The following is a 25,130-nucleotide window of genomic DNA, read 5'->3' on the forward strand; positions in this document are numbered from 1 at the left end:
CCCTGGGATTCTCCAGGCAAGAACACTGGAGTGAGCTGCCATTTCCTTCTCCAATGCATGAAAGTGAAAAGTGAAAGTGAAGTCGCTCAGTGTAAGTGCTACCGAAAGAAAAAAATCGAAACCAGGGTAGCGTGTGAGGAGTGGCTGAGGTGGCTGGGGCTGTAGGGACTACTTTAGCCGGCATGGTCAGAGTGTCCCATCGAAGCTGGGGCTGACGAAGGAGGCAGCCCCATGGAGAGGGTGCAGGACCTCCGGGCAGGACCGCCAGGCCTGGCAGCCTCAGCATCACCTGGGAGAGGGTTAGAAACCTCAGGGCTCACCCAGAACCTACAGAATCTACTTTTTCACAGGATCTCTGGATGATTCGTGGGGACACTAACATTTGGGCTATAAGCAGGTATTCCAGGCGGAGGGAAGGGCAAACATAGACGTCTCAACATGATGTTCTAAACGGCCAGGAAACTGGAAAGAGGCCAAGCGGAGGTGTCCTGGTTTGCTAGGACTGCAGTAACCAAGTCCTACAGGTCTGGAGGCCAGAAGTCCAATATCAAGGTGTGTGCAGGGTTGGATCCTTCTGCAGGTTCTGGGAGAGAACCTGTCTCTTGCCCGCCCCCAGCTTCCGGTGGTCGCCGGCCATCCTTGGCCTTCCTGGGCTGTGGAAACACATCACTCCCATCTCTGCCTCTGTCCTCACAGGGCCTTCTTCCCTCTGCCTGCCTGTGTCCAGATTCCTCTCTTCTCATGAGGACATGAGTCCCTGGATCATGTGTTGGGTACTCAGTCTCTCAGTCCTATGCAGCTCCATGGCCTGTAGTCCACCAGGCTCCTCTGTCCATGGAATTTCCTGGGCAAGAGTACTGGAGCGGGTTGCCATTTGCTTCTGCAGGAGATCTGCCTGATCCAGGGATCAAACCCACGTCTCCTGCATTGGCAGGCAGATTCTCTACCACTGCACCACCTAGGAAGCCCGTCATTGGATCAGGGCCCGCCTAATCCAGAATGACCTCATCTTAACTTGATTATATCTGCAAAGACCCTATTTCCAGATCAGGTCATGTTCATAGGTCCTGGAGCTAGGACTTGAGTAGATCTTTTCAGGGGGTGCAGTTCATCCCACAGCAGGGCAGAAAGGTGGAGCTCAGTGAAGTTAGAGAAGACGCAGGTCTCAGCAGTCCTGTGGATGTAGTAAAGGGTTGTAAATACAATGGGAAGCCAGGGAGGCTGTACTGATCTGAAGCAGAGTGGGCCTTGAGGATGAGGAATTGAACCAGGACCTGGGTGGGTGCAGGAAAATCAATGAAGATACTATGCATTCTCGGGCAAAGAGATGATAGAGGCGTGGAGGTGGTGGTGGTGGAGATGAAGAAAAATGGATAGACTTGCAGAGCATTTAAGAGGCCCTATTCATAGAAATCGGTGATGGCATTTAAATCTGTGATGAGGGGAGAGCATCAAAGATGAAGATTCAATCATTTCATCTGATCTTTCAGCAGACTTTTTTGCATATCTACTCAGTGAAAAATGGGTATGTTATCTCTTTTTGGAGGAGGGCAGTCATGTAAATGCCAAGGGCCCTCCTGATCACCAAGTGGCTGCAGCAGCTCAGCTGTTTTACGATCTATTATCTTGAGATTGCCTGTCGTTTGGACCTGTGTGGTTCAGAGGCACACCCCTAAAGCAATCATTGTGCTCGGGGGGAATGTGAGACAGTAATCGATCCAGGCTGGCTCCCACACTCCCTTCTTGTCAAATTTCTACCAGGGCAATATAAGGCCTGTCTAACCTTAGTGCCCTCCCTAGGCACTTGACATCAGTGTACATTTCTCTGATCTTGGGATTACCCTGGTGGTCCAGTGGCTAAGACTTCTGCACTCCCAGTGCGGGAGGCCCAGCTTCAGTCCTTGGTGGTGGAACTAGATCCCACATGCCACAACTAAAGATCCCATATGCCAGGACTAAGACCAAATACATACATACATAAATGAGTATTAAAAAAAAAAACAAAACAGAATCTCTGGTCTTTATAGGTTCCCATTCTCAAGAGTCTCTCTCAAGGAGCTGCTTGGCAGTAAGAATAGCGTATTTGCCCTTGGCATCCATTATCACCCCCTGATGTCTTTCTACCACACTAAGCAGAGAAGTCACACAGTCAGTCCTTTCCCAAGTTGTATCAGATCATGCCATTCCCCTGCTTGAAAGCCCTGCTGGGGTTTCCTGTTGCAATCAGAAATAAATGCCAGTGCCCAGCCATAGCTGCCCCCGGCCAAGCCTGGCCTGGGTCAGCGCCTGAAGAGCCTTTCAGACCACATCATGCATATGGCCCCCTAAGCCCTTCTTCCATTTCAGCTCACACTGGCTTCCCTTTTGTTCTTCCCATCTCAGGGCCTTTACGTTGTGCTGATACCCCCAACCAGTGCTTCACTGGTTGGGCTGGTTCTGTCTCATCCGTTGAGCTTCTGCTCACCTACCATCTCCTCTAAGAGGCTCTCCCAGTTTATCAATCTTTCTATGTAACTGAAATGAACAGATTTCCGTGTTTCGTCTGGCGTGTTTGCTCAGGGCAGCCTCCCCATCCTGCCTCTTGCCTTTCTCACCGAGCGCCTTGGATGTCTTCCCGCAGCAGCACGTGTGGCCCTGCCTGTGATTGCTGGCTCCCCAGCAGTATCCTCGCCCCTCTTGGCACCCCCACCTCCCCCGCCTCTACCCCAGCTTTATTCCGACTCGTGTGGCAGAGACGCAGTGACAGGGCAGCCGATCTGAAAAGGCATTCTCAGGAATGCGGATTGTTTTATTACCAGTTAAATATGCTTTATGCTACCTGTGAATGAGGCCATTGTGACATTTAGCAACTGATTTGATTAAACGCAGATGTGGGCTGGACTCCACGTGGAGCAAAGATGCGAGAGGACAAGCTGCGGGGGCGTGTTTGGATTTGTTTTAAGACGGCAAAATGGGCTTGACGACTCGGTATCAGCAAGACGGACCTGGGCGCCTCCCTTCCTATCTATGGACCATGAGTGGGTCTCAGAGCCGAGAGCTCAGTCCAGGCCCACCCCAGAATCCTCTGTTTTCATTTGGGATCTGTGTTTGGCCCTATCCAAATTGTTTTCTTTCTTTTTCTTTTTTTTTCTTTTTCCAACCTTCCTGGATGTTTTTACTTCCATGAACATTTCTTAAATGCTGGACCAATGAAATACTCTCCTTGTTGATACCTCCAACGGTAATTATGAACCCAGAGAGGATCATAAGCTCAGCCCCTAGTTAATGAACACTTACTCTGTGCTGGGCTCTGCCTCTCATAAGCCTTATCTCACAGAATCCTCATAATAAATCATATAAGTAAACTGTGCTCGGTTCCACTGTTCAGGTGGTAAAACTGAGGCTTAGGAAAACTGAGACTTGTGCACAGTCACGAGGGCAAAATAATCAGTTACATCTGAATTCACTGTTGTCATCCACCCCTTCCAGGCTCTTAGATCCAAAAAGATAGGACCCAGCTCTTTCTCAAGATAGAAATCTTGGCACATAGGAGGCACTGAGCAAATATTTATTGAATAAATGAGTGAATGTCTGGATGAGTGGACACAGTAGGAAAAGGGCTGAGCCAGGGCTTACCAGGTCTTTGTGGTCACTGGATCCTGGGTAAAGAAAAGAAGCAGAAAATCACCCTGAAAAAGAGCTGTGATTCGTCCCTTTCTGGAATCTGGGCCATGGATGGGATGCTTGAGTGGGTGGGTTTCTATAACAGGCTCACCTCTCTCTACCTGTGGTTTTTCTCTGTGGTACATTATCTCCTGATGACTTTGTATATCACCCCTCCCAACTGCATATCCAGAGATTTCTCACTTGCAGTCCTGGTATGTTTTCATCAATTTTATTCTAGTACTGGCAGCAGTCAGACTTAATGAATGAATGAGTACCTGTTGGGGGTAGAGGGATGGGTTTTTTTTTAAAGCGTCTTTTAATAGTTAGTTAGTTAGTTAGTTGTTAGTTGCAGCAAGTGGGAATCTAGTTTTTGAGTGTCATTGTGGACCCAGTAGAGGAAGTTCCTTTGTTACAGGGAAGGAAATTGTAAGATAGATTCCAGAACAAGTAGCATTGATGAGAGGGTGCTTGTTCACTGGGACTCTCCGTGAGATTTCCTTTGGCTGGGATGGCGGGTCAGACACGCGGTGACAGTGAAATCAGGAGGGCCTAAAGAACCTGTGACCTTCCCACAGCTGCTTGGAAGGCTGAGCTGCACACAAGCTGGGGCCCAGAGCTTTGGAGTCAGGCTGACCTGGGCTTGAACCCTGCTCTGTCACCTACTGATAGAACCTCCTTCCTCGGGTGCATAGTGGAGACACAACAAGATAATGCATGTAAAATGACCAGCCCTGGGGAAGGTAGTAAGCATTCAATAAATGGAGACTATTTCCAGTAGTGGTACAACAGCTAATGCTGGTAACTGAAGCTTCTCGGGGCTTAGATTAAGTTAAAGCCGAGCTTGAGAGGGAGGAGAGGTTTTCATTGACAACTGTCACCATCTCCTTAAAAAGAGGGAATCCAGGGACTTCTCTGTTGGCCTGGTGGTTAAGACTTCACCTTCCAAAGCAGGGGGTGTGGGTTCGATCCCTGGTTGGGGAGCAAAGTTCCTACATGCCTGGCAGCAAAAAAAAAAACACAAAACATAAAATGGAAACAATATTACAACAAATTCAATAAAAATTTCAAAAGGGTCCACATCAAAAAAAAAATCTTAAAAAAAGAAAGGAAATCTAGAAGGCAACAAGCCCAAGAAGGGATGTGCAGAGTCACCCAGTCATCAGAGAAATATGAATTCAAGACAGTAAATGAGATGTCACGTTGGTCCTAATTGGATAGCAGAGATTAGCAAGTGGGGTTATGCCAGCCGCTGGTGGGGATTCGAGGGCAGGGGACCCACCATCACTGACAGTAGCTGTGCCAAGAGTGCTCACTCAGTCCTTAGGGAAACTCAGTCTGTTCGGCCTTGGGACCCAGCAGCCCAGCTCGTAGGGGTACATCCCAAGGAAACTCACACACAGAACATGAGGGAGAGGTCAAGTGATGTTCACAGCAACCTTGTTGGTGATGGAGGCATCCCACATCCCCTCCTGGATGGAGGAGGGAACCAAAGAGATAGGAAGAAAGAAGCACACAGGGAGGACTACGCAGCTGCGGGGGCGGCAGGCGGGATATACCTGCAGTAGCATCGATGGGTCTTAAGAACCTAATGCTGATACTCAGTGCCAGTGACTAAGAGGTTAATACCATAAAAGGCGAACATGGACATAGATGCATCCCACTCCGAAAAGATGTCATACCCTTTCCAACTTGTGCTTTCCATCTCACATCTTATAAGCAACACAGGTTAGTTTCAGCTTCAGTTTTCCTTTCTGATATAGACCCGTGTACCTCGTTCTAGACAATGGCTGACTTTTACGTTTTGATTAGTCTGCATTTGTATATGTGACTTTTACGTGCAAAACAAATAACAAATGTATAACTATTACGTATGTAATGCAGAAATCAGCTGTGTACTTAAAAATATTTTTGCCAGGTCTGGAACTTTCAGGGGATTCATGCAAGAAATATGGAACATAGATTTTTAATGAGCTATGTTAAAAGATACCAATAAAGGTACTTGAGAAAAAAAAAAAAAAGAACCTAATGCTGGATGAAAAACAGCTAAGAAACCATAAGAAATGTAATGCACAGAATTTACTGGAATTACATATAAATGAGTGATGATGTTAGTCACTCAGTCGTGTCTGACTCTTCGACACCCCATGGACTGTAGCCCACCAGGCTCCTCTGTCCATGGGATTCTCCAGGCAGGAATACTAGAGTGGGTAGCCATTCCCTTCTGCAGGGGATCTTCCTGACCCATGGATTGAACCCGAGTCTCCTGCGTTGCAGGTATATTCTTTACATCTGAGCCACCAGGGAATTATATATTTGCCCACAAAATGCTAGTGCACTATTTGTAAGAACACAGAAACAAAGGATACACACAGACACACTGGAATGGAAAATGTGCAAAGAACGTGAATTAACTCCTCAGCACTCAACATTTTGCATGATGACAAAGGCGGGGGTGGGAGGCCGTGAGATGCTAGCCGCACAGATTCCCTGACATTGGTGGAAGTACAGTTCCAGGGACATGAAGAATTCCTCAGTCCCTTGTCTAGGTATGAATCTCAATCTGTGCGCTCAAGGGGGTAAAAAATAGAACTGATTTTATTTTCAGTATTTCAATGTGATTTCTCTTTGGAGCCACCATTTCCCTGAACTGATGGGAAAGTTTTGTCTGGGGCTTTCCCAAACTCTCCAGAATGTTGGCTGTAGTTCTGGCATCTTACCCAGTGTGTTGTGGGGTTGGGGGCTCACCCTGTCTTCCCTTACTGGGGCCCAGGCTGCTGCCAAATCGTTCATTTCTTGGTCCATGTGGCCTTTTTGGGTCTGGGGCTCTTCCTTGCTGTGTCTATGCTACATTGTAGACCCAGGAATCTTTCATTGTTCTATCTTCCTAGACCAGAGGTCACAAACTGGAAACCCATAGGCCACATCCATACGGTGACCGTGTTTTTAATTTTTTTTGTTTTGTGTTTGTTTTGTCTGACTACTTTGTATTGATTGCATATACTTTAAAATTGGAACATTTTATACAAATCCAGATTTCTGACTTGTTTGGAAAAATCAGACACCCTGGCTACTTTAGACTCACATTTCTAGGTGACACAGGTGAGCTGGAGCTGAGTAGTATTGTATCAGTTAAGAATGCTTTGGTCTGCAAGGAACAAAAAGCTCAGTTAACATCAGCTTACACCATAATGGTATTTATTGGGTATTTAGCCAGAAGTCTGGACCCCCAAGGTTGTTTGTCAGCTCAATTTTTTATCTTCGAGGACCAAGTTCTTTTCATCTTTTTACTCCTTGTGCCTCAGCCAGTGGACTTTTTGTTTTTATGGCTGTGACCTCATGTCCCAAGATGGCTGCTGTAACTCCAGACATTACATCCTTACGTAATCCAAGGGAGGATCCAGCAGAGGAACAAAAGTTTCTCCCAGAAGCCCCCTTGACCAGAGCTAGATTACATGGCCATCCTGAAGCTGCTGGGGGGAAAGGAATTGGGAATACCTCCTCGGGAGCCAAATAGTGTCTGCTCCAAACTGCTGCCCCCTTAGATAGAAGCTATACATTGCAGTTTGACACAATCCCCACCACCCTCATCATTCCCTGACCCTGAAACTGCATGTCAGTCACCATTTATCACTGTCTGCACCAGCTCCATCCCTCTCCTCCCGGTAAGATTTCGAGGGCTTCCTGTCTTAGCCACAGCACACACAGCCACTTGTGACTTGAGGGCCTTTTATTTATTTTTAATTAATTTATTTATTTTAATTGGGAGCTAATTACTTACATTATTGTAGTGGGTTTTGCCATACATTGACATGAATCAGCCCTGGGTGTACATGTGTTCCCCATGACGTGAGGGTCTTGCTGCTTTCTCAGCAGCTATGTGCGAGTGCAGAGAACAGAATCCCTCTGCCCCGCGACTCCTGCTCGTCCTCACTCGCCTCCTCTCACTCTTTTCCCTTCCCTCTTGCTCCGTCCCGCTTCTCTAGCCCGGAGAATTGCATCCCCCACTTGAGAAAAGCCTTCTTTCTTCCTGTTTCTTCCTAAGCCATTTTACCTACTTCAACCTCATTTTTAGTTGGCCTGCCAAATGGGATCAGCCCACGAGCCTGCTGGCCAGCGGTAACAAACATAATACGGAAGTGGAGTGAGAAGCTTTCACAGCAGCTCCATCTTGCCCCCAACATCCATGCCCGTGATCAGAGACTCGTCTGCTAGAGCCCAGTGTGGACCAGTTCAGAACTTGTCAGATCCCACTGTGAATTGCCCCATCTTCTTCCCCAAAGGGTTAGCATTTAAAAACCAGCACTCATACACCACTGTTTTGATCTGTCTGGAATTATCTCAACTCCTTGTGTACCTATTCACTCAGTGGTCTTCTGTCTGTCCTCGCTGAACATCAGCGTCAACCCTTGCCTATTGTAGGATACTAGAAAAGTTGTAGACACAGTAGTATTTGGTACATCACTGGGAAATGATTATTGAGTAAATGAATGACCATTCACTTAAAAACTGTTTTACTGAGCCAGGCAGTGAGAATCAACTTTTACTTAAAATCCAAGAAAACCAACCAGCCCAACCAGCCAAAAAAATAAAGCAGTTCTCCGATATGACATATAGAATAGCAGCGTCTTCAGCAAGAAAGAAGAACATTTCTTTCTCGCCTCAAAGTCCAAACTGATTTGGCAGTTCTGGTCTGCACATATAGCAGGGGTCCAAGCTCCTATGTCTGGTTCCTCAGTTTTGTGATCCAACATAGCTCCATTCCAGGCAAGGAAGAACCCGCCTCTGCCCTTTGAGGGCACGACTTGGAAGTTGCACACAGTAATTTACCTCTCTTCCCTTCCCTGGAGCTCATCACATGACTGCACCAGTCACAGGGGAAGCTGGGCCGTGCAGTGCTTATTCTAATTGGCCATGTGCGCAGCTTGAAAGCAGAGATTCCCTTAATATGAGAGAGAAGGAATGAAGGGATAGTGGAGGGGACCTCAAAGCAGGATCCGTCACTATCATCCCCTTAAGAGATGCTTTTCCTCTTCTCATCCTTGCCCTCCCCAGGCCTTCCACCAGCCAAATGGAGGCTAGAGGTCAGTGTTTAACATTCCAGCTCCAGTTGGATCCATTTGCAGACCACATATGTGGCATGAGGCATCTTGGGCTGTGTGCCCCCTTCCTCCTGCGTCCTCTCTGGCATGGGAGGGTTCTCTCACTGCGGGGACTAAGGGACTGCCCTCGGCATGCTGTGGTTTGTTCAGCTGCCCATTCTTCTCATGCTCCTGGGTCATAAAATGTAAACAAACAAGAAGCCATTTGGGAGAAAGAATACCAAGGGATGAGATTGTGGGCTGGTTTATTTCTAAACCCGCCCCATTCATCATTCAGAAGGTTGCCGCCAAAGAAAAGAGAGATCAGGAGAGAAAGCACCGCATCCAGAGGTGACTTCCCAAGGCAGGCATATTTCTGTGATTTATCAGGGAGGAGTTGCCATGGTAACCAGGACCCCCAAAATGACCTTGAATGAAATAGACTGGCCTAGACTTTCTGCCCAGATGTGTCCTGACAGGCCGTGGTGGAGAGAATGGGATTCCAGCATATCGTGCCGTATTAGTGAGGACACACTCTCTGGTTTCTGGGTCTCAGATACGCCTCTGTGGAATGACGATCTGAAGCAGATGCCCATGTATGCTGGTGTTCCTGGTTCGTGCCCTCTTCATGCATCTCACTCCTACTCATCCTTCAGAGACTAGTTTAGTTGTCATTTCCTCCAGGAAGCCTTCCCTGACTCCACACCTCCCAGTTGGCATTTCAGAACCCTTCCCTGTGCCCCCCAAGCTCCTAGTGAAATTACTTTCTGGGAGTTTACTTCCCCCCTGCCTTACCAGTGCTTGGGACACATTCCCCTCACCTCTGGATAAGAGTGGTGATGTTCAGTTGCTAAGTCCTGTCCAACTCTTTCGTGACCCCATGGACTGTATCCCAGCCGGCCCTCTGTCCATGGGATTTCCCAGGCAATAATACTGGGGTGAGTTATCATTCCCTACTACTCCAGGGGATCTTTCCAGACCAGGGATCAAACCCACATCTCCTGCATTGGCAGGAGGATTCTTTACCACTGAGCCACCTGGGAAAGCCTTGGATAAGGATATGGTTAGTTTATTTTGTCGATTTGACTTTGGAACCATTTCAGTGTTTTATATAGTTGTAAAACAAGTTTAATAGCAAACAGTTATGAATCTAATTGTATATTGAGTTAATGTTATAACCTCTTGGCCAAGAGATTTTCCTTACCCATATTTTCACTCTTTTTCTTTCTTCCTGCCTGATGTTTCAGGATTCCTTCCCCCGCCCAACCCGCCCCCCCGTCCCCGCCCCTGGTTTTTAAAATTTCCTGTCTGTTTAAGAACTTTCTGTAGCCCTTATTTCAGGGGAGGTCTACTGTGTGACAAGTTCTCTTGGTTCTCCCTCATTTTGAGAATGTGTTGATTTCCCCCATTTCTGAAGGATGTTTCCTCTGGATATAGATTTCTGAGTTGATACTCTTGAATAATGTCATGCCGCTTTATTCTTGCCAATACAAATTATCAAGCTTATTCTAAAACTGATATGTAAATGCCAAGGTTGTACTGAGAAGGCGAAACAATCTTGGAAAAGAAAAACCAAGTTGGAGAACTTACGCTAGCTGGTTTCAGAACTTCATATAAAGCTACAATAATCAAGACCGGATGGAACTGGTGCAGAACGGATAGGTCAGTGGAAGAGAATAGAGAGCCCATAAATAAACTCTCACATTGTCAATTTTTTACAAAGGTGCCAAGTAACTTGGGAAAGGATAGACTTTTTATTCTTGTGTTGGAACAACTGGGTAGCCATGTGCAAAAAGATTAATTTAGGCCCTTATCTCACACAGTACACAAAAACTCACTTACATTAGATCATAGACCTAAATGTAAGACCTTCAACTCTAAAATTTCTAAAAGAAAATATTAGAAAGAGTCTTTATGACCTTGAGTTAGGCAGCAAAAGCAAGATTTATAAAAAAATATTAGTAACTTTAAAACTTTTGCTTTGCTTTTCAAGCGACACCATTAGGAAAATTAAGAGACAGGACTGGGGGATAATATTTGCAAATCATATGTCTAATAAAGAACTTGTGTCCAGAGTATATAAAGGACTCTTACAAATCAGTGTTAAGAGGACACCCTAACTTTTTTTTAGTGGGAAAAAAATTTGGATGAATCTTCATCAAAGAAGCCACCTGAATGACTAATAAGCACATAAAAAGGTGCCCAGCTTGATTAGTCATTAGAGAAATGCTGCTTAAAACCAAAATGAGAGACCACTACACATCTACTGCTCAGTTGCTCAGTGCTTTCTGACTCTCTGCAACCCCATGGACTGAGGCCCACCAGACTCCTCTGGCCGTGGAATTTTCCAGGCGCGAATACTGGAGTGGGTTGCCATTTCCTACTCCAGGGACAGACACATCTACTAGAATGGCTATAATCAAAAAGAGCTGCCTGAGGATGGGAGAAGAGGTCGACTGCAAACAGGCATGAGGGTTCTTTGAGGGTAATAGAAATGTCCTAAAACTGCATCGTGGTGACAGCTGTACAGTTAAGAAATTTACTTTAAAAATCATTGAACCAACATTTACAGTGGAGGGATTTTATAACGTATGCCCCAAAAACAGTTCTAAAAAGAAGCAGCTTTGGCAGTAGAGTGTGTGTGTTCAGTCGCTTAGTCGTGTCTGACTCTTTGTGACCCCATGGACTGTAGCCCGCCTGACTCCTCTGTCTGTGGAATTCTCCAGGCAAGAACGCTGGAGTGGGTTGCCATTCCTTCTCCAGGGGATCTTCCTGACCCAGGGATCAAACCTCGGTCTCTTGCATTGCAGATTCTTTACTGTCTGAGCCGCCAGGGAAGCCTGGCAGTATAGAGCCATGCTGAAAAAGGAGGCTTGAGCCAGACTGCCTGGATTCCAGCGCCTGAGGCTGTCACTCACTATCCAGGCTGCCGTGAGCACCAGACCTAATTTTCCTCTGCTCACTTCCCCCAGGAGGAGCCCTGACACTCAGAGTTCACTGCTGTTCTGGCCGTAACCCCCCTCTTCCTTCTCTGGGCTCCTGCTCCACGGACCCCTTTTTCTTTCTCTGTAACCTATCAAGCTAGTCCCTACCTGAGAGTCTCGCCCTCGGTGTTCGAGATGTCCCTTCCCTTAGGGTATTTCCATCCCTGGTTTCCTCTTACCATTCATGACTTAGCTCACATGTCATCTCGGAGGTCTCCCCGGACCACCAGCTTACCTGGTCAGGGGAGACCAGGGAAAGACACCGACTCATTCATTCATTTACTCGTTCATTGACTAAGTAGCATTTTCTAGTAGCAGTAGTATCATTTTTATTCCCGTTTTACAGGTGGGACAACTGAAGTTCAAAAAGGAGAAGTCGTTTTATTCATTCATTTAATTCAAAGCATAATCATTGCTACCTTACACCCTTTAGAATGGCTGCAATTTATTTAAAAAGTCAGAAAATAAGTATTGGTGAGGATGTGGAGAAATTGGAACCCACGTGCACTGTTTTATATATATGTTTAACCGAATCACTCTGCTGTATGTCCGAAACTAACACAACATTTTTAATTAGCTATACTTCAATTTTTAAAAATAAAAACAAAATGGTTAAAATGGCCAGTGTGTGTTATGTACATTTACTACAATTTTTTAAAAACTAAATTATTTCTAAAACATAGTTACCGAGTACCAGAAGCTGTGTTGTGCGCTCTCTCATTTATCTCTCACCAGAATCCTTTGAAGGTGTTATTTGTATTTTATTCATTAACTGAGAGAACCAAGGTTCAGAGAGATGATCAGAGTCATAAGTTCCATCCCAAACTGTCGAACCTCCAGCCTTCCACTGCGCCTTTCTCCTCCACGTCCCTCTCTGACTGCAAGAGCCTCATCTGTCGCTCCTTCCCGCAGGCACGGCCGGCATCTATCAAGGAGCAAATGGACTGACCAACGCGGCCGGATTCGGAACCGTTCACCAGGTAGTCTAGCTCCCTACCAGTGGTCTTCTGGGCTCTTTCCCTAAGTAGTCCCCTTAAATCAGGGTGGCCAGAGAGGCCACCTGCACCAGGCCTCTCATTCCCTGGGTTTGGAGGCCACAGGGGCCAGGCTACACCAACAGCCACCGGACAGAGACAGCATCGAGGCAGAGAAATCAGAATTGTTGGCACATTTCCCAGATGAAGGCGCTCCATTCTGTGTTCCATCTTGATCCCCGTCGAAGACACCCATTGGCTGTTGAATCTGGAACCTATGCAAGCAAAAACGTGTGCCTTTCACCAGACCCCGAGCTCTTCAAGGGTGAAAGGACGTCATCTTCACCTCTGCATCTCACTGTAAAGTGCCCAACACAGAGTGAGGGCATTATAAATACTTGTGAAATGGAACTTAGTCAACACTATAAAGATGGGTGGATGTTGGCCAATAATGTGAGTCTCCTGGTTTCACTTAGAGAGTGAGTTAAGAATTAACCTGCTCAGGGTGGAGGAACTCTGTGTACTGCCTGTGTACTTTTCCTGTTAAGAACCTTCCATGAGTTCTTTGCAAGACTGAGAAGCTCTGCTTTCCGGTGGGGCTAAATATATGAAACAGTGACTATGGTGGGAGAGTTGGACTATTTGGTTGGTTGAAACAGACCAAGATCCTCTTTGATAAAGAGGATTGGTATTCTTTGATTTCATCTCTGAGACTCCCTCCTAGAAGGTTCTGGATCCCTGATGCTGTGTAGGCGTACTGTGAGCTACCACCACCACCACCCACCATGACCCTAAAAGGTCACCTAGTCTCCTGAGCAAGTGCATGTGGTCTTCAGTCCACGTTCAGTTGTTCTTTAATTTTTTGTAGCATTTATCGAGTGCCCACGTGTGCCCAGCACTCTCCCACGCACTGGGGATACAACAGTGGCTGAGATGGACGCTGTCAGAACCATACTCATGTCCCTTAGGGTGCACCTGTTGGCTTCCAGCTGCCAGTCTCTGCATCCCTGGGCACACGGGTGTTTTCTGGAACCAATGTATAGGGCAGTAGGAAGTGCCAGGGAATTGAAACCCTCTGGGAGCAGCTCTCAAGCAAAGACTGGCTGGAGTTAGTATATAAATACCTCCGCTCCTTTGCCCCCTGGGAGAGATCTTTCTGAGGTGTGTTTTTTGCCATCCCAGCATCTCCTGGGTAGAATTCAGCTCCAGTCTCCACTGGAGAAGCCCCCGTGCTGACTCCTTGCCCTTCTTCCCTCTGCTACCTCGCTTCCCCATTCCCCAGCTAGTCTTGCCTTCACCCCTCAAATCCTCTACTTGCCCTTAAATCCTTGTCTTGGGGAAAAATCTGCTTTTAGGGAAAACTCCAGCCCTCATAGAACGTTTATTGTAACGGTGGGGGAACAGGGATCGATGCAGAAGACCCGGCCCAAGAGGCCCCTCGCCCGCGTCAGCCTGACAGTCTTCCCCACTCACAGCCTTGTGGGTTTCCCTTTGTAGGACTATCCTTCCTACCCCAGCTTCCCGCAGAGCCAGTACTCCCAGTATTACAGCTCGTCCTACAGCCCTCCTTACGTCCCAGCCAGCAGCATCTGCCCTTCTCCTCTCTCCACGTCCACCTACGTCCTCCAGGAGGCATCTCACAACATCCCCAGCCAGAGTTCCGAGTCGCTTGGCGGTAAGTACCATCACTGCCCTGTGGTCATTCGTGGCTGTGGTCTGAGCTCTTGTATGAAAGATGAACTGGGTGGAGGTCCCGGTTGTAATGAACTGGTCACCCATGAGTTAGCATCAGCCCTCAGATATGTTTTGTTAGCTTTTCTTTGTGTGTGGGTGTGGGGGCATGGTGTACGTGTGTTTTTAATTGCACCCATGTTTTAGAAAGTCATAAATTTTTACCTCAAAATTCTAATGACTGCCTTCTCTTAAAAGATGATCCAGTCACCCTAGGCCCACATTGTTAAGTGACAGTGCTTGGCTGGAGCTGAGTAATGTTTGCTGCATTTAGACAGAGCACACCCGATTCCACATCCAGGCCCTTTGGTGATGTTTGCATCCCTGTGCAAACTAGCTCACCAGCTTGGGCCTTCATTTATTGATTTCGTAAATCTGCTATGCACATGTCTACTCTTTATGAGACAATTTAGACTCATCACCGTTAAATAACATGACAGCCGTAAATTAGAACGTCCAATGATAGGAAATACCATTGCATTTTCTTCTTTTCTGAAGCCTCCTGTTTCTGGGGCTTTGTAGAAGGCAAGCTAGCATGATGTGTATGGACATTCATTCAATAAATATTCATTGGTGGATGGCTAGAAAAAGAACAGTAGTGAAGACTCACCACTTTGATTCCTGAAGTTCTCGGTGTGGCTGTTGCTTGCATTTTCCATCAGTTGGGGTGAGTTAAATACCATTGGCTTGGTGACAAATGGAAGGTAACATGGCCAAGCATTTTTCAGTCAGCTTGGAAGGCAGTTTAAGATTTGGGCACTGGCTTTGGTCACTGTGACCTCATCAAAGAGTACAGAATAAACGCATAATACCCACCTTCTAATTTCCAAAGTTTGCTTCCTTGGAAGAGTGTGAAATGTAACAAACTTGCTGAATTGTCTTTGCCCATCCTGCTTTTCAGCATGTGGCCTCTTCAAACTGGTTTCAGAAATGAAATATAAGCAGGAAATCTTCCACCTGATGCTACTATCTATAATTTGCTGGTGAGCTGGATTCTAGAGACTGACTTCTCAAGAATTTGGGTTATGTGAGATGGTCATTTTTGTTCCCCATCCGGAGCGAACATAAAGGCTCTTTGTGTCTCTTTGAAATTTTCCCTTATTGTTTCCCCCTGTTCTTCATTTATCCTCTGGCCCTAAGGTTCAACAATAAGTGGTTGAGATGGTTTTTACTGTGTGTCTAACAAGCTCACATAAAATCTAATGACATAAATAATAGTCAGCTGTAACCAAGGTCTCTTGCCTCGTCTCCCCCGTGTCTGTTATAAAGGAACGGCATGTAAGCTTACTTGGGCGCACACGCACACACGCACACGCTCATGCACTCTCTTAAAATTCCCCATAAAAACTCCACTTCTGAAATTATCCAGGATCTCCTTGAGTGGTTGGTTCTAAATTCCAGAGGCTCAAGAGGTTTATATATTACTGACAGAGCATGCTCACCCTTTGCGTTGTCCCGATACGCTGTCCTCAGGCTCTGCTCCTCCGCAGCCCACAGCCGCATCACCGCACCGTTGGCATCAACACGCATTCACAATTACTTGAAGCCCCAGCAACTCACAGACGTTTGCAGGGCAATTCACTGATGGCGGGAAGATCCCCTGGAGAAGGGATAGGCTACCCACTCCAGTATTCTTGGGCTTCCCTTGTGGCTCAGCTGGTAAAGAATCCCCCCAGAATGAGGGAGACCTGGGTTCGATCCCTGGGTTGGGAAGATCCCCTGGAGAAGGGAATTGGCTACCCACTCCAGCACTCTGGCTTGGAGAATTCCATGGGATCACCAAGAGTCAGACACGACTGAGCAGCTTTCACTTGCACTTTTGCTGATGGCAAAAGCAAAATCTGAACCTCTCTTGTTACTCAAGAGAAAAGACAAATCAGTAGTGGTTGCTTTAATTCAATTATTCTACTTCTACAAACTTACACTAAAAATAAAGTTTCACATAGATACAAAGACTTAAGTTAAAAGAACTCTTGATGCAGCAGAGCAAAAGCCTGGAAGTAACCTAAATATCCATGAATAGGAGTCAGGTTAAATAAATGGTAGTGTATCCACCCTTGGCACTCTATACACCTGTTGAAAAGAATCCACTAATATGGATCTCTCTGAGCTATTGTGATAGGTGAGGAAACAAGAACTGCGTGCACGACATGATCCTGGAGGGTTTTAAATATGAATATAGTTTAATGCCCATATTCGCATAGGAAGTTTCCGGAAGGATGCAAAAACAACCGTTAACTCATTTTCTCTGGGGAGGGAACTAGAGGGAAAAGATGTAACCTGTAGGCCCCTCCACGGAACAGCAAAATTCACGTGTTTTTCAAATGCGCATGAAACATTTACCAAAACAGAACGTCCAGGCCATCAATCGTGACGTCCCCTTACATTTAAAAGGTTTCAAGGAATTAAAAGTACATACTCTGAAAATAGGGGACTTAAATTAGAAGTAAAAGGAAGATTTTTGGAAAATTCGCAAATATCCAAAATATCCAAAAGCAAAGTATTTAGAACACACTTCTAAATAACTCATGTGTGATAGTTAGTTTTATGTGTCAGGAAGAGAGAGAGTTCTCCCTTCCTCTGCCTTCTTGTTCTACCCGAATCCTCAATGGATTGCCTGATGCCCACCCACATTGGTTAGGGCATATCGTCTCTACTCACTAATCTCTTTGGAGATACCTTCACAGCCACACCCAAAAATAATGTCTTACTAGCTGTCTGGGCCTCCCTTGGCTCAGACAAGTTGACACATAAAATAAACCATTCAGAATATGGGGGTTTTTTTTTAACTTTCAAAACCAATAATAAGAAAACAACCCGATAAAGAAATGGGCAAAGTACTTCAACAGACACTTCACCAAAGAATATACCAGCACGGCCGGAAAAAAAAAGAAAAGTGCCTGACTAGAACTTCCCTGGTGGTCCAGTGGGTAAGAATCTGCTTTCCAAAGCAGGAGGCACAGGTTCAATCCCGGTGTCTAAGATCCCGCATGCTGCAGGGCAACTGAGCCCATGGACCACATCTAGAGAGCAGTCCTCACCCCACCACAAAGAGCCCTAGTGTTGCAGCCGAGACCCATCGCAGCCAAAAATAAAAGAAAGAAATATTTTGTAAAAAGCACATGACTAGGGTGCTGCGTTAGTCGGAGAAATGCAAATTGAATGGCTGTAATTACAAAGACTGACCGTACCAATGATTGGCAGAGATGCAGAGCAGCTGGAATCCCCATAACCTTGCTGGTGGGAGTGTGAGATGCTACAACCGCTTTGGAAGACATTTTTGCAGTTGCTTATGAACCAGCAACCACAGTCTCTCATAATGAGAAAGCTCAAGTCTATGCAAAGACGGACTCGCACTGATGAGTGAATGTTCATAAAAGCTTTCGTCCAGCCAAAAAACTAGAATCAACCCAGATGTCCATCTCCAGGTGAACGGATAGGGATTCTTCCACCCAGTAGAGTGGTACTCAGCAACACAGAGAGATAAACTAGCGATAAATATAGCAACGTGGATTGAATCTCGGAACAGTCCTGCTGGTTGAAAGAAGCCAGAAAAGTGTGTGTTTGTATGTGTGTGGACATCACATACTAAGTGATGCCATTTGTTTAAAACTCTAAAAAATACAGACTAATTTATGGTGAAAGAAAGCAGACCTCTGGTTGGCTGGGGAGTGGGTAGCGGGAGGAAGCAACTACAGGGAAATTACAGAGAAACCCTTGGTGCTGGATTCGTTCATTAACTTCATTGTGGTGGTGGTTTCATAGACGTGACCATGTGTTCAAAACTTACCAAACTGTGCTCTAAGTATGTATGGATTTTTTGTATGTCAGTTATACCTCAACAGTTGTTAAAATAAGTAAAAGCGTTAAAAGCGGAGAAAGAAGAGTGAGATGACTCCAAGAAGGATTACTGTAATTTGCTGTGGCATGTGTACCTCTGACTTTGTCCTTGAACTTTGACCCTTCATTCTCAAGAATGTATATATATATTATATTAACAGTGAACGAACATGAAGTCGCTCAGTCGTCTCCGACTCTTTGTGACCCCATGGACTGTAGCCTACCAGGCTCCTCTGTCCATGGGATTTTCCAGGCAGTGGTACTGGAGTGGATGGCCATTTCCTTCTCCAAGGGATCTTCCCAACCCAGGGATCGAACCTGGGTCTCCGGCATCGTAGACAGACACTTTACCGTCTGAGCCACCAGGGAAGTCTCAAGAATGTATAAGGTTGGGGAAAGCTGCTTTTTTTGGCACCCCTAATAAATTGACTTCACCCAACACCTTATTGGGACATTTCTTAGGTAGCTGGTGTTTCCTCCTCTTTTTAATAATATTTGCCTGGATTTTAATGGGGTCAATGAGTGTTTTCCAAGCCTCCACAGTCTTAGAACTACCAAGTGAATCAGGATAAACTTTATTTATGACTCTTAAGCATCTGTGAATTTATTTGCTGCCTTTTCCTCATCCTCCAGAAGAAAGTCTTTGCTAGTTTGATGTTTGGGGAGTCTCTAATGCTGTATCCCAAAAATTGGGGGGGAGCTGGAGACAGCCCAGCAGTTCTACAACTCAAAATCACATCTTTTTTTATTATGTCCTTAGTCTGCTAAGAAGTTTTATAAATATTAAATAAATAAAATTCAATCCCTTGGGTTTGGGAGGGAAATAGTCCTTCCAGGGTAGGAAAAAATTAGTGGCTTGCCAAGTATTTTTAGACAAAAGCGTTTCTCCCCGCCACCCCAATGATCCAAGAACTGGCAATTATGGAAGGAAAGATGGAGTCCACAGGGTACATTTGGGAGCTAAGACAAGCAAATGTAAGACGAGAAAGTGGGATGGGAGGTCCTCTAAGGTTCCACGCTGGTTTATAGTTCTGTCACTCTAGTGACACAGGCAGGCCCAAATTTTAGTTCTGGCTTTTTCGCTCATTTGCAGGGTTACAGGCTTACATCATCTCCATAAGCCTCAGTTCCCTCATTAGTTAAATAAAGATAATGAAGTCTAATAAAATGCATTTAAAACTTCTGTGCTTGAAAACCAACACAACGTGGATGCTGGCTCTGGGACTTAAGTCCTGCGGGGTGCTGACCACTTGTTCATTGTGGATCATTAGACAATTGCCCGAGGGCAGGAACCTGGCAGCCTCTCAGCACACTGTGACCAGAAATGCCACTTCAACGAGAATCCAAAAGTGCCCACCCTCATCCCTACACCTTCTCACTGGTCCTTGCATGTATGTAGGTCTCGTCAAGCCAGAACTCAATTTAAGCCCTTTGCTGATATCTCCTAATTGCCAGCCCTGTGCTGGATGCTCTTGCCTTAGAATCTCAGATTGACAGATTTCTTAACAAGTAAAGCTTGGAATGTGAAGTCAAGTGGGCCTTAGAAAGCATCACTACAAACAAAGCTAGTAGAGGTGATGGAATTCCAGTAGAGCTATTTCAAATCCTGAAACATGATGCTGTGAAAGTGCTGCACTCAATATGCCAGCAAATGTGGAAAACTCAGCAGTGGCCACAGGACTGGAAAAGGTCAGTTTTCATTCCAACCCCAAAGAAAGGCAATGCCAAAGAATGCTCAAACTGCCACACAATTGCACTCATCTCACATGCTAGTAAAGTAATGCTCAAAATTCTCCAAGCTAGGCTTCAGCAATACGTAAACTGTGAACTTCCTGATGTTCAAGCTGGTTTTAGAAAAGGCAGAGGAACCAGAGATAAAATTGCCAACATCCACTGGATCATGGGAAAAGGAAGAGAGTTCCAGAAAAACATCTATTTCTGCTTTATTGACTATGCCAAAGCCTTTGACTGTGTGGATCACAATAAACTGTGGAAAATTCAGAAAGAGATGGGAATACCAGACCACCTAACCTGCCTCTTGAGAAATCTATATGCAGGCCAGGAAGCAACAGTTAGAACTGGACATGGAACAACAGACTGGTTCCAAATAGGAAAAGGAGTACGTCAAGGCTGTATATTGTCACCCTGCTTATTTAACTTCTATGCAGAGTACATCATGAGAAACGCTGGACTGGAAGAAACACAAGCTGGAATCAAGATTGCCGGGAGAAATATCAAAAACCTCAGATATGCAGATAACACCACCCTTATGGCAGAAAGTGAAGAGGAACTAAAAAAGCCTCTTGATGAAAGTAAAAGAGGAGAGTGAAAAAGTAGGCTTAAAGCTCAACATTCAAAAAACGAAGATCATGGCATCCAGTCCCATCACTCCATGGGAAATAGATGGAGAAACAGTGGAAACAGTGTCAGACCTTATATTTTTGGGCTCCAAAATCACTGCAGATGGTGATTGCAGCCATGAAATTAAAAGACACTTACTCCTTGGAAGAAAAGTTATGACCAACCTAGATAGCATATTCAAAAGCAGAGACGTTACTCTGCTGACTAAGGTCCGTCTAGTCAAGGCTATGGTTTTTCCAGTAGTCTTGTATGGATGTGAGAGTTGGACTGTGAAGAAGGACTCTTGAGAGTCCCTTGGACTGCAAGCAGATTCAACCAGTCCATTCTGAAGGAGATCAACCCTGGGATTTCTTTAGAAGGAATGATGCTAAAGCTGAAACTCCAGTACTTTGGCCACCTCATGAGAAGAGTTGACTCACTGGAAAAGACTCTGATGCTGGGAGGGATTGGGGGCAGGAGGAGAAGGGGACGACCGAGGATGAGATGGCTGGATGGCATCACTGACTCGATGGACGTGAGTCTGAGTGAACTCCGGGAGTTGGTGATAGACAGGGAGGCCTGGCGTGCTGCGATTCATGGGTTCGCAAAGAGTCGGACATGACTGAGCGACTGAACTGAACTGAAAGCTTAAAGGACTTGCTTTTAAGATACATACAGAAAATGCAGCAAGCTGCCTAGTGACAGGAACTTAGAGAATTCTCCCCACACATCCCCACTCACCCCAAGAGAGGGAGTTTGATAGCCAGCTACATAGTGAAAAGTGAAAGTTGGTTGCCCAGATGTGTCCGACTGTTTGTGACCCTGTGGCTCCTCTGTCCATGGAATTCTTCACGCAAGAATACTGGAGTGGATTGCCGTTCCCTTTTCTGGGGGATCTTCCCAACCCAGGGACTGAACCCTGCATTGCAGGCAGATTCTTTTCCGTCAGGGCCACCAGAGGCGCCCAGCCAAATACACATATGTGTGTTCTTTTCCTCCTTCTGTTGGTTCAGGGATTCTCAGGCCCTAGGGTATATAGACAGTTGCAAGCACAAAACTCCATTCCCTGAAGCTGTAGGGCCCCACCCTTGCCTCTCAGATCCCTGCTCAGCTGTCCCCTTATCCACGAGGTGTCCCCCATAAGTTAGTGGCCCCCCAGCACTCTCCCTGCTCTTATCCGATTCCTCAGTTCTCTGTCACACACGTCCCCACCTGGCATGTTACATGTTTCCTTATCTCTCTGATGTCTCTCTCCTCCCTCTAGAGTCTGGGTGCTGTGGGAACCAGTGCCTGGAACTATACCTACGCAGTAAATCTTTGCTGGATGAATGAATGATTATGAATGGGCAGTTTAAGGAACTTTTGAGAGTTAATTTTGATCCTATGTGATCTTTGCCTTCACTACTGCTTTTGGGACCTCCCACTTTGGAGTTAGATGGTTCTGGTATAGTTGTTCACAGGAGGAGACGCTCAGCCAGCTCTCTGACCTGTCTGCCCTTTCCTTTCCTACGCCAGGTGAATATAACACACACAATGGGCCTTCCACACCGGCAAAGGAGGGAGACACAGACAGGCCGCCCCGGGCCTCCGACGGGAAGCTCCGAGGCCGGTCTAAGCGGAGCAGCGACCCCTCCCCAGCAGGGGACAATGAGATCGAGGTAACTCCAGATGCTTCCGCCTGGTTGAGTGAATGTCACGTCCACTTGTGGCTGGAATAGGAGGTGGGGACCAGAGTTCTCTCCAAGTCCCTGGAGGGAAGATGGCCCTTTGTGTTCACAGAGTGCAGTAACAGAGAAAAGTGCCCTTGATGAGAAGGAGGGAAGAATTTGGCCGCACGAAAGCACTGTTGACTGGCCAGGCTAGGAAAAATGACCCTAGAGGTGGTAACAACCGGTGAGCTGAGACAGCATCACCTGGGGGCCTGGGAAAACCCAGACTGTGCCCACCGCCAGAGCTTCTAAGTCAGGAGATCTGGGGCAGGGCCTGAGAAGGTGCATTTCCAACAGATTCCTAGATGTTGCTGATGTGGTTGGAGACCACACTTTGAAAACCTCCGGTAAAGATGACATTGGACAGTGGGCCTTCCCCATTGGATTGGTGATTCTTAACCTCAGCTACTGGTTAGAGTCACCTGGGGTGCTTTTGAAAATTCAGATGCCCAGACCTCCTCCCAGACTAATTAACTGGACATTGCACGGAGTTCTAAAAGTTCCTCTAGTGACCCTACTGGGTGTGTGTCGCTCAGTCGTGCCCGACTCTTTGCAGCCCCTTGGACTATAGCCTGGCAGTCTCCTCTGTCCATGGGATTCTCCAGGCAAGAATACTGGAGTGGGCTGCCATTTCCTCCTCCAGGGGATCTTTGCAACCTAGGGACCGAACCCACGTCTCCTGCATTCACAAATGGACTCTTCTACCACTGAGCCACCTAGGAAGCAACAGTGACCCTCCTACAGCTTAGATGTTTATCTATCTGGAGATAGGAGGCTGGCTGAAATGAGTTTGCATTGTTTCTGTGATTCTGAGTTTCTCAGACAGTGGCTGTCAGTCTGGGCTGCACATAAGAATCTTCTGGGGACTTTCCTCATGGTTCACTGGTTAAGACTCTGCCCTCCCAATGCAGGGGGCCCAGGTTCAATCCCTGGTCAGGGAACTAGATCGCATGTGTCACAACTAAGAATTCACATGCCGCAACTAAGACCCAGTGCTGCCAAATAAATTTTAAAAAAAGAAGAAGAATCTTCTGGGAAGCTTTGAGAAACCTTCATTCTCAAGCTGCAGATCAGTGACTATCCAGATCAATGAAGTCAGAGTCCTTGGGGAGAGACCCAGGTGCCAGTATGTTTACGCTCCCTCGGTGATTCCAGCGCAGCCCAGGCTCAGAACTGCTATCGAAGGGCCGCAGCAGTCCTGATTATAATGAAGCAAGTGTGGGGTTATTGGTCAGGTGCTGACATTTTCCCAAGCAAACAAAAAAGAACAGTGTGCATGAGAGATGGAGGAGACAAGTGAAGGAGACAAATGCCCCCCAGAGTGTGTCAGTCACTCAGTCCTGTCCGACTCTTTGTGACCCCATGGACTGTAGCCCACCAGGCTCCTCCATCCATAGGATTTTTCCAAGCAAGACACTGGAGTGGGTTGCCGTTTCCTTCTCCCAGGATTTTTCCTGGCCCAGGGATTGAACCCGGGTTTCCCACATTGCGGATAGACTCTTTACCGTCTGAGCCACCAGGGAAGCTCATGTTACCTGTCTAGCTCATGTTACCTATCTAGCTCATGTTATCTGTCTAACTGTTATCTAAGGGAAAAAATGGGCACAGGCACAAGTTTGTACTTGTTTGCAGAAGGCAGTCATTTGTCGGCTTGAGTGTCCCATGGGTATACATGGATAGTGTTGGCAAAGCCTGGGTCACTGTCTAGGTACCCAAATGCAGCATTATCACACCCCTGTTCACAATCCTGTGCAAATCTGGCAGCTACAAAGCTCAGCCGGCAAACTCAGATATGCTAAGAAATACCATTTTCATCTTTGCCTTAAAACCAGTGTCATTTGACTCTGAGTCCCCATCCACCCAGGTGGTAGGGAGTTTCATTTCATTACTGGGCCCTTCCCCCTGCTGGGATTATGTGAGAATCTTAAGGTTCATGTGGTCTCGGAAAACAGAATAATAGGGACTTCCCTGGCAAGCCACTGGTTAAGATTCTATGCTTCCAGTGCAGGGGGTATGGGTTTGATCCCTGATGGGGGAACTAAGATCCCACATACTGCACAATGTGGCCAATAAATAAATTAATAATAATAATAATTTTTAACTTTTTAAAAAAGACAAGATAATAGCCTCTGTTGTCCAGTGTGGCTTGGTGGCTGCTGCCTTTCTCATTTTCAGGATCTGCAGCGGTCACTGGCAGTCCAGCCATTCTCTGGGGTCTCCTGCCATATGTTGGGCAGAGAGATCCTTGTGGACACTAAGGACTTTGAGGTATTAGGTACAGTCCTTTGGATGCAAGCAACAGAAACCAATTCTGGTTACTTAAGCAAAAAGGAATTTACTGGAAGGAAACAGCATGAAGAGGAAGTGATACAACCAAAGTTATGAAGAATATTATCAAAGGCCATGCTGGGAAATCCAGGGAGCTTCAGGGTGCCAGCCCCCACTGCAGAGCGAAACATTTAAAATTCTAACACTATGTCACTCGATGTTTGATTCCAAAGAGGCGGCATCCCATTGGCCTGGTCTAGGTCCTCACTCGTGCCCAGATGGACAGTCCCACCGAGAGAGCACGCAATGGGAAAAGAAAACCGGATGCTCTTCTAAGCCAGTGGGGGCTTCCCTGATGGCTCAGTAAAGAATCCATCTGCCAGTGCAGGAGACAGGGGATCAATCCCTGGCCCGGGAAGATCCCACATGGCGTCGAACAACTAAGCCCGTGTGCCACAGCTACTGAGCCTGTGCTCTGGAGCCTGGCAGCTGCAACTACTGAAGCCCGTGCACCCTAGGTCTGTGCTCCACAGCGAGAGAGTAGCTCCTGTTTGCTGCAAC

General features: G+C 46.4%; 1 protein-coding gene across 3 annotated transcripts in view; it reads left to right on the forward strand.

The window, feature by feature from the left end:
- EYA2 (EYA transcriptional coactivator and phosphatase 2) overlaps positions 1-25,130 on the forward strand; it is a 170,414-nt gene that overhangs the window by 61,776 nt on the left and 83,508 nt on the right. For 2 of the 3 annotated variants that reach the window (XM_068987109.1, XM_068987111.1), the window contains exons 5-7: positions 12,620-12,687; positions 14,179-14,356; positions 22,108-22,250. In XM_068987109.1, the coding sequence (XP_068843210.1) occupies positions 12,620-12,687; positions 14,179-14,356; positions 22,108-22,250 (389 nt within the window). Of the gene's footprint in view, positions 1-11,342; positions 11,354-12,619; positions 12,688-14,178; positions 14,357-22,107; positions 22,251-25,130 lie in introns of all 3 variants that reach the window. The other variant, XM_068987110.1, reaches the window with a different exon arrangement.

Source organism: Capricornis sumatraensis, chromosome 15 (genome assembly GCF_032405125.1).
Source record: "Capricornis sumatraensis isolate serow.1 chromosome 15, serow.2, whole genome shotgun sequence".
NCBI classification, from domain to species: domain Eukaryota; kingdom Metazoa; phylum Chordata; class Mammalia; order Artiodactyla; family Bovidae; genus Capricornis; species Capricornis sumatraensis.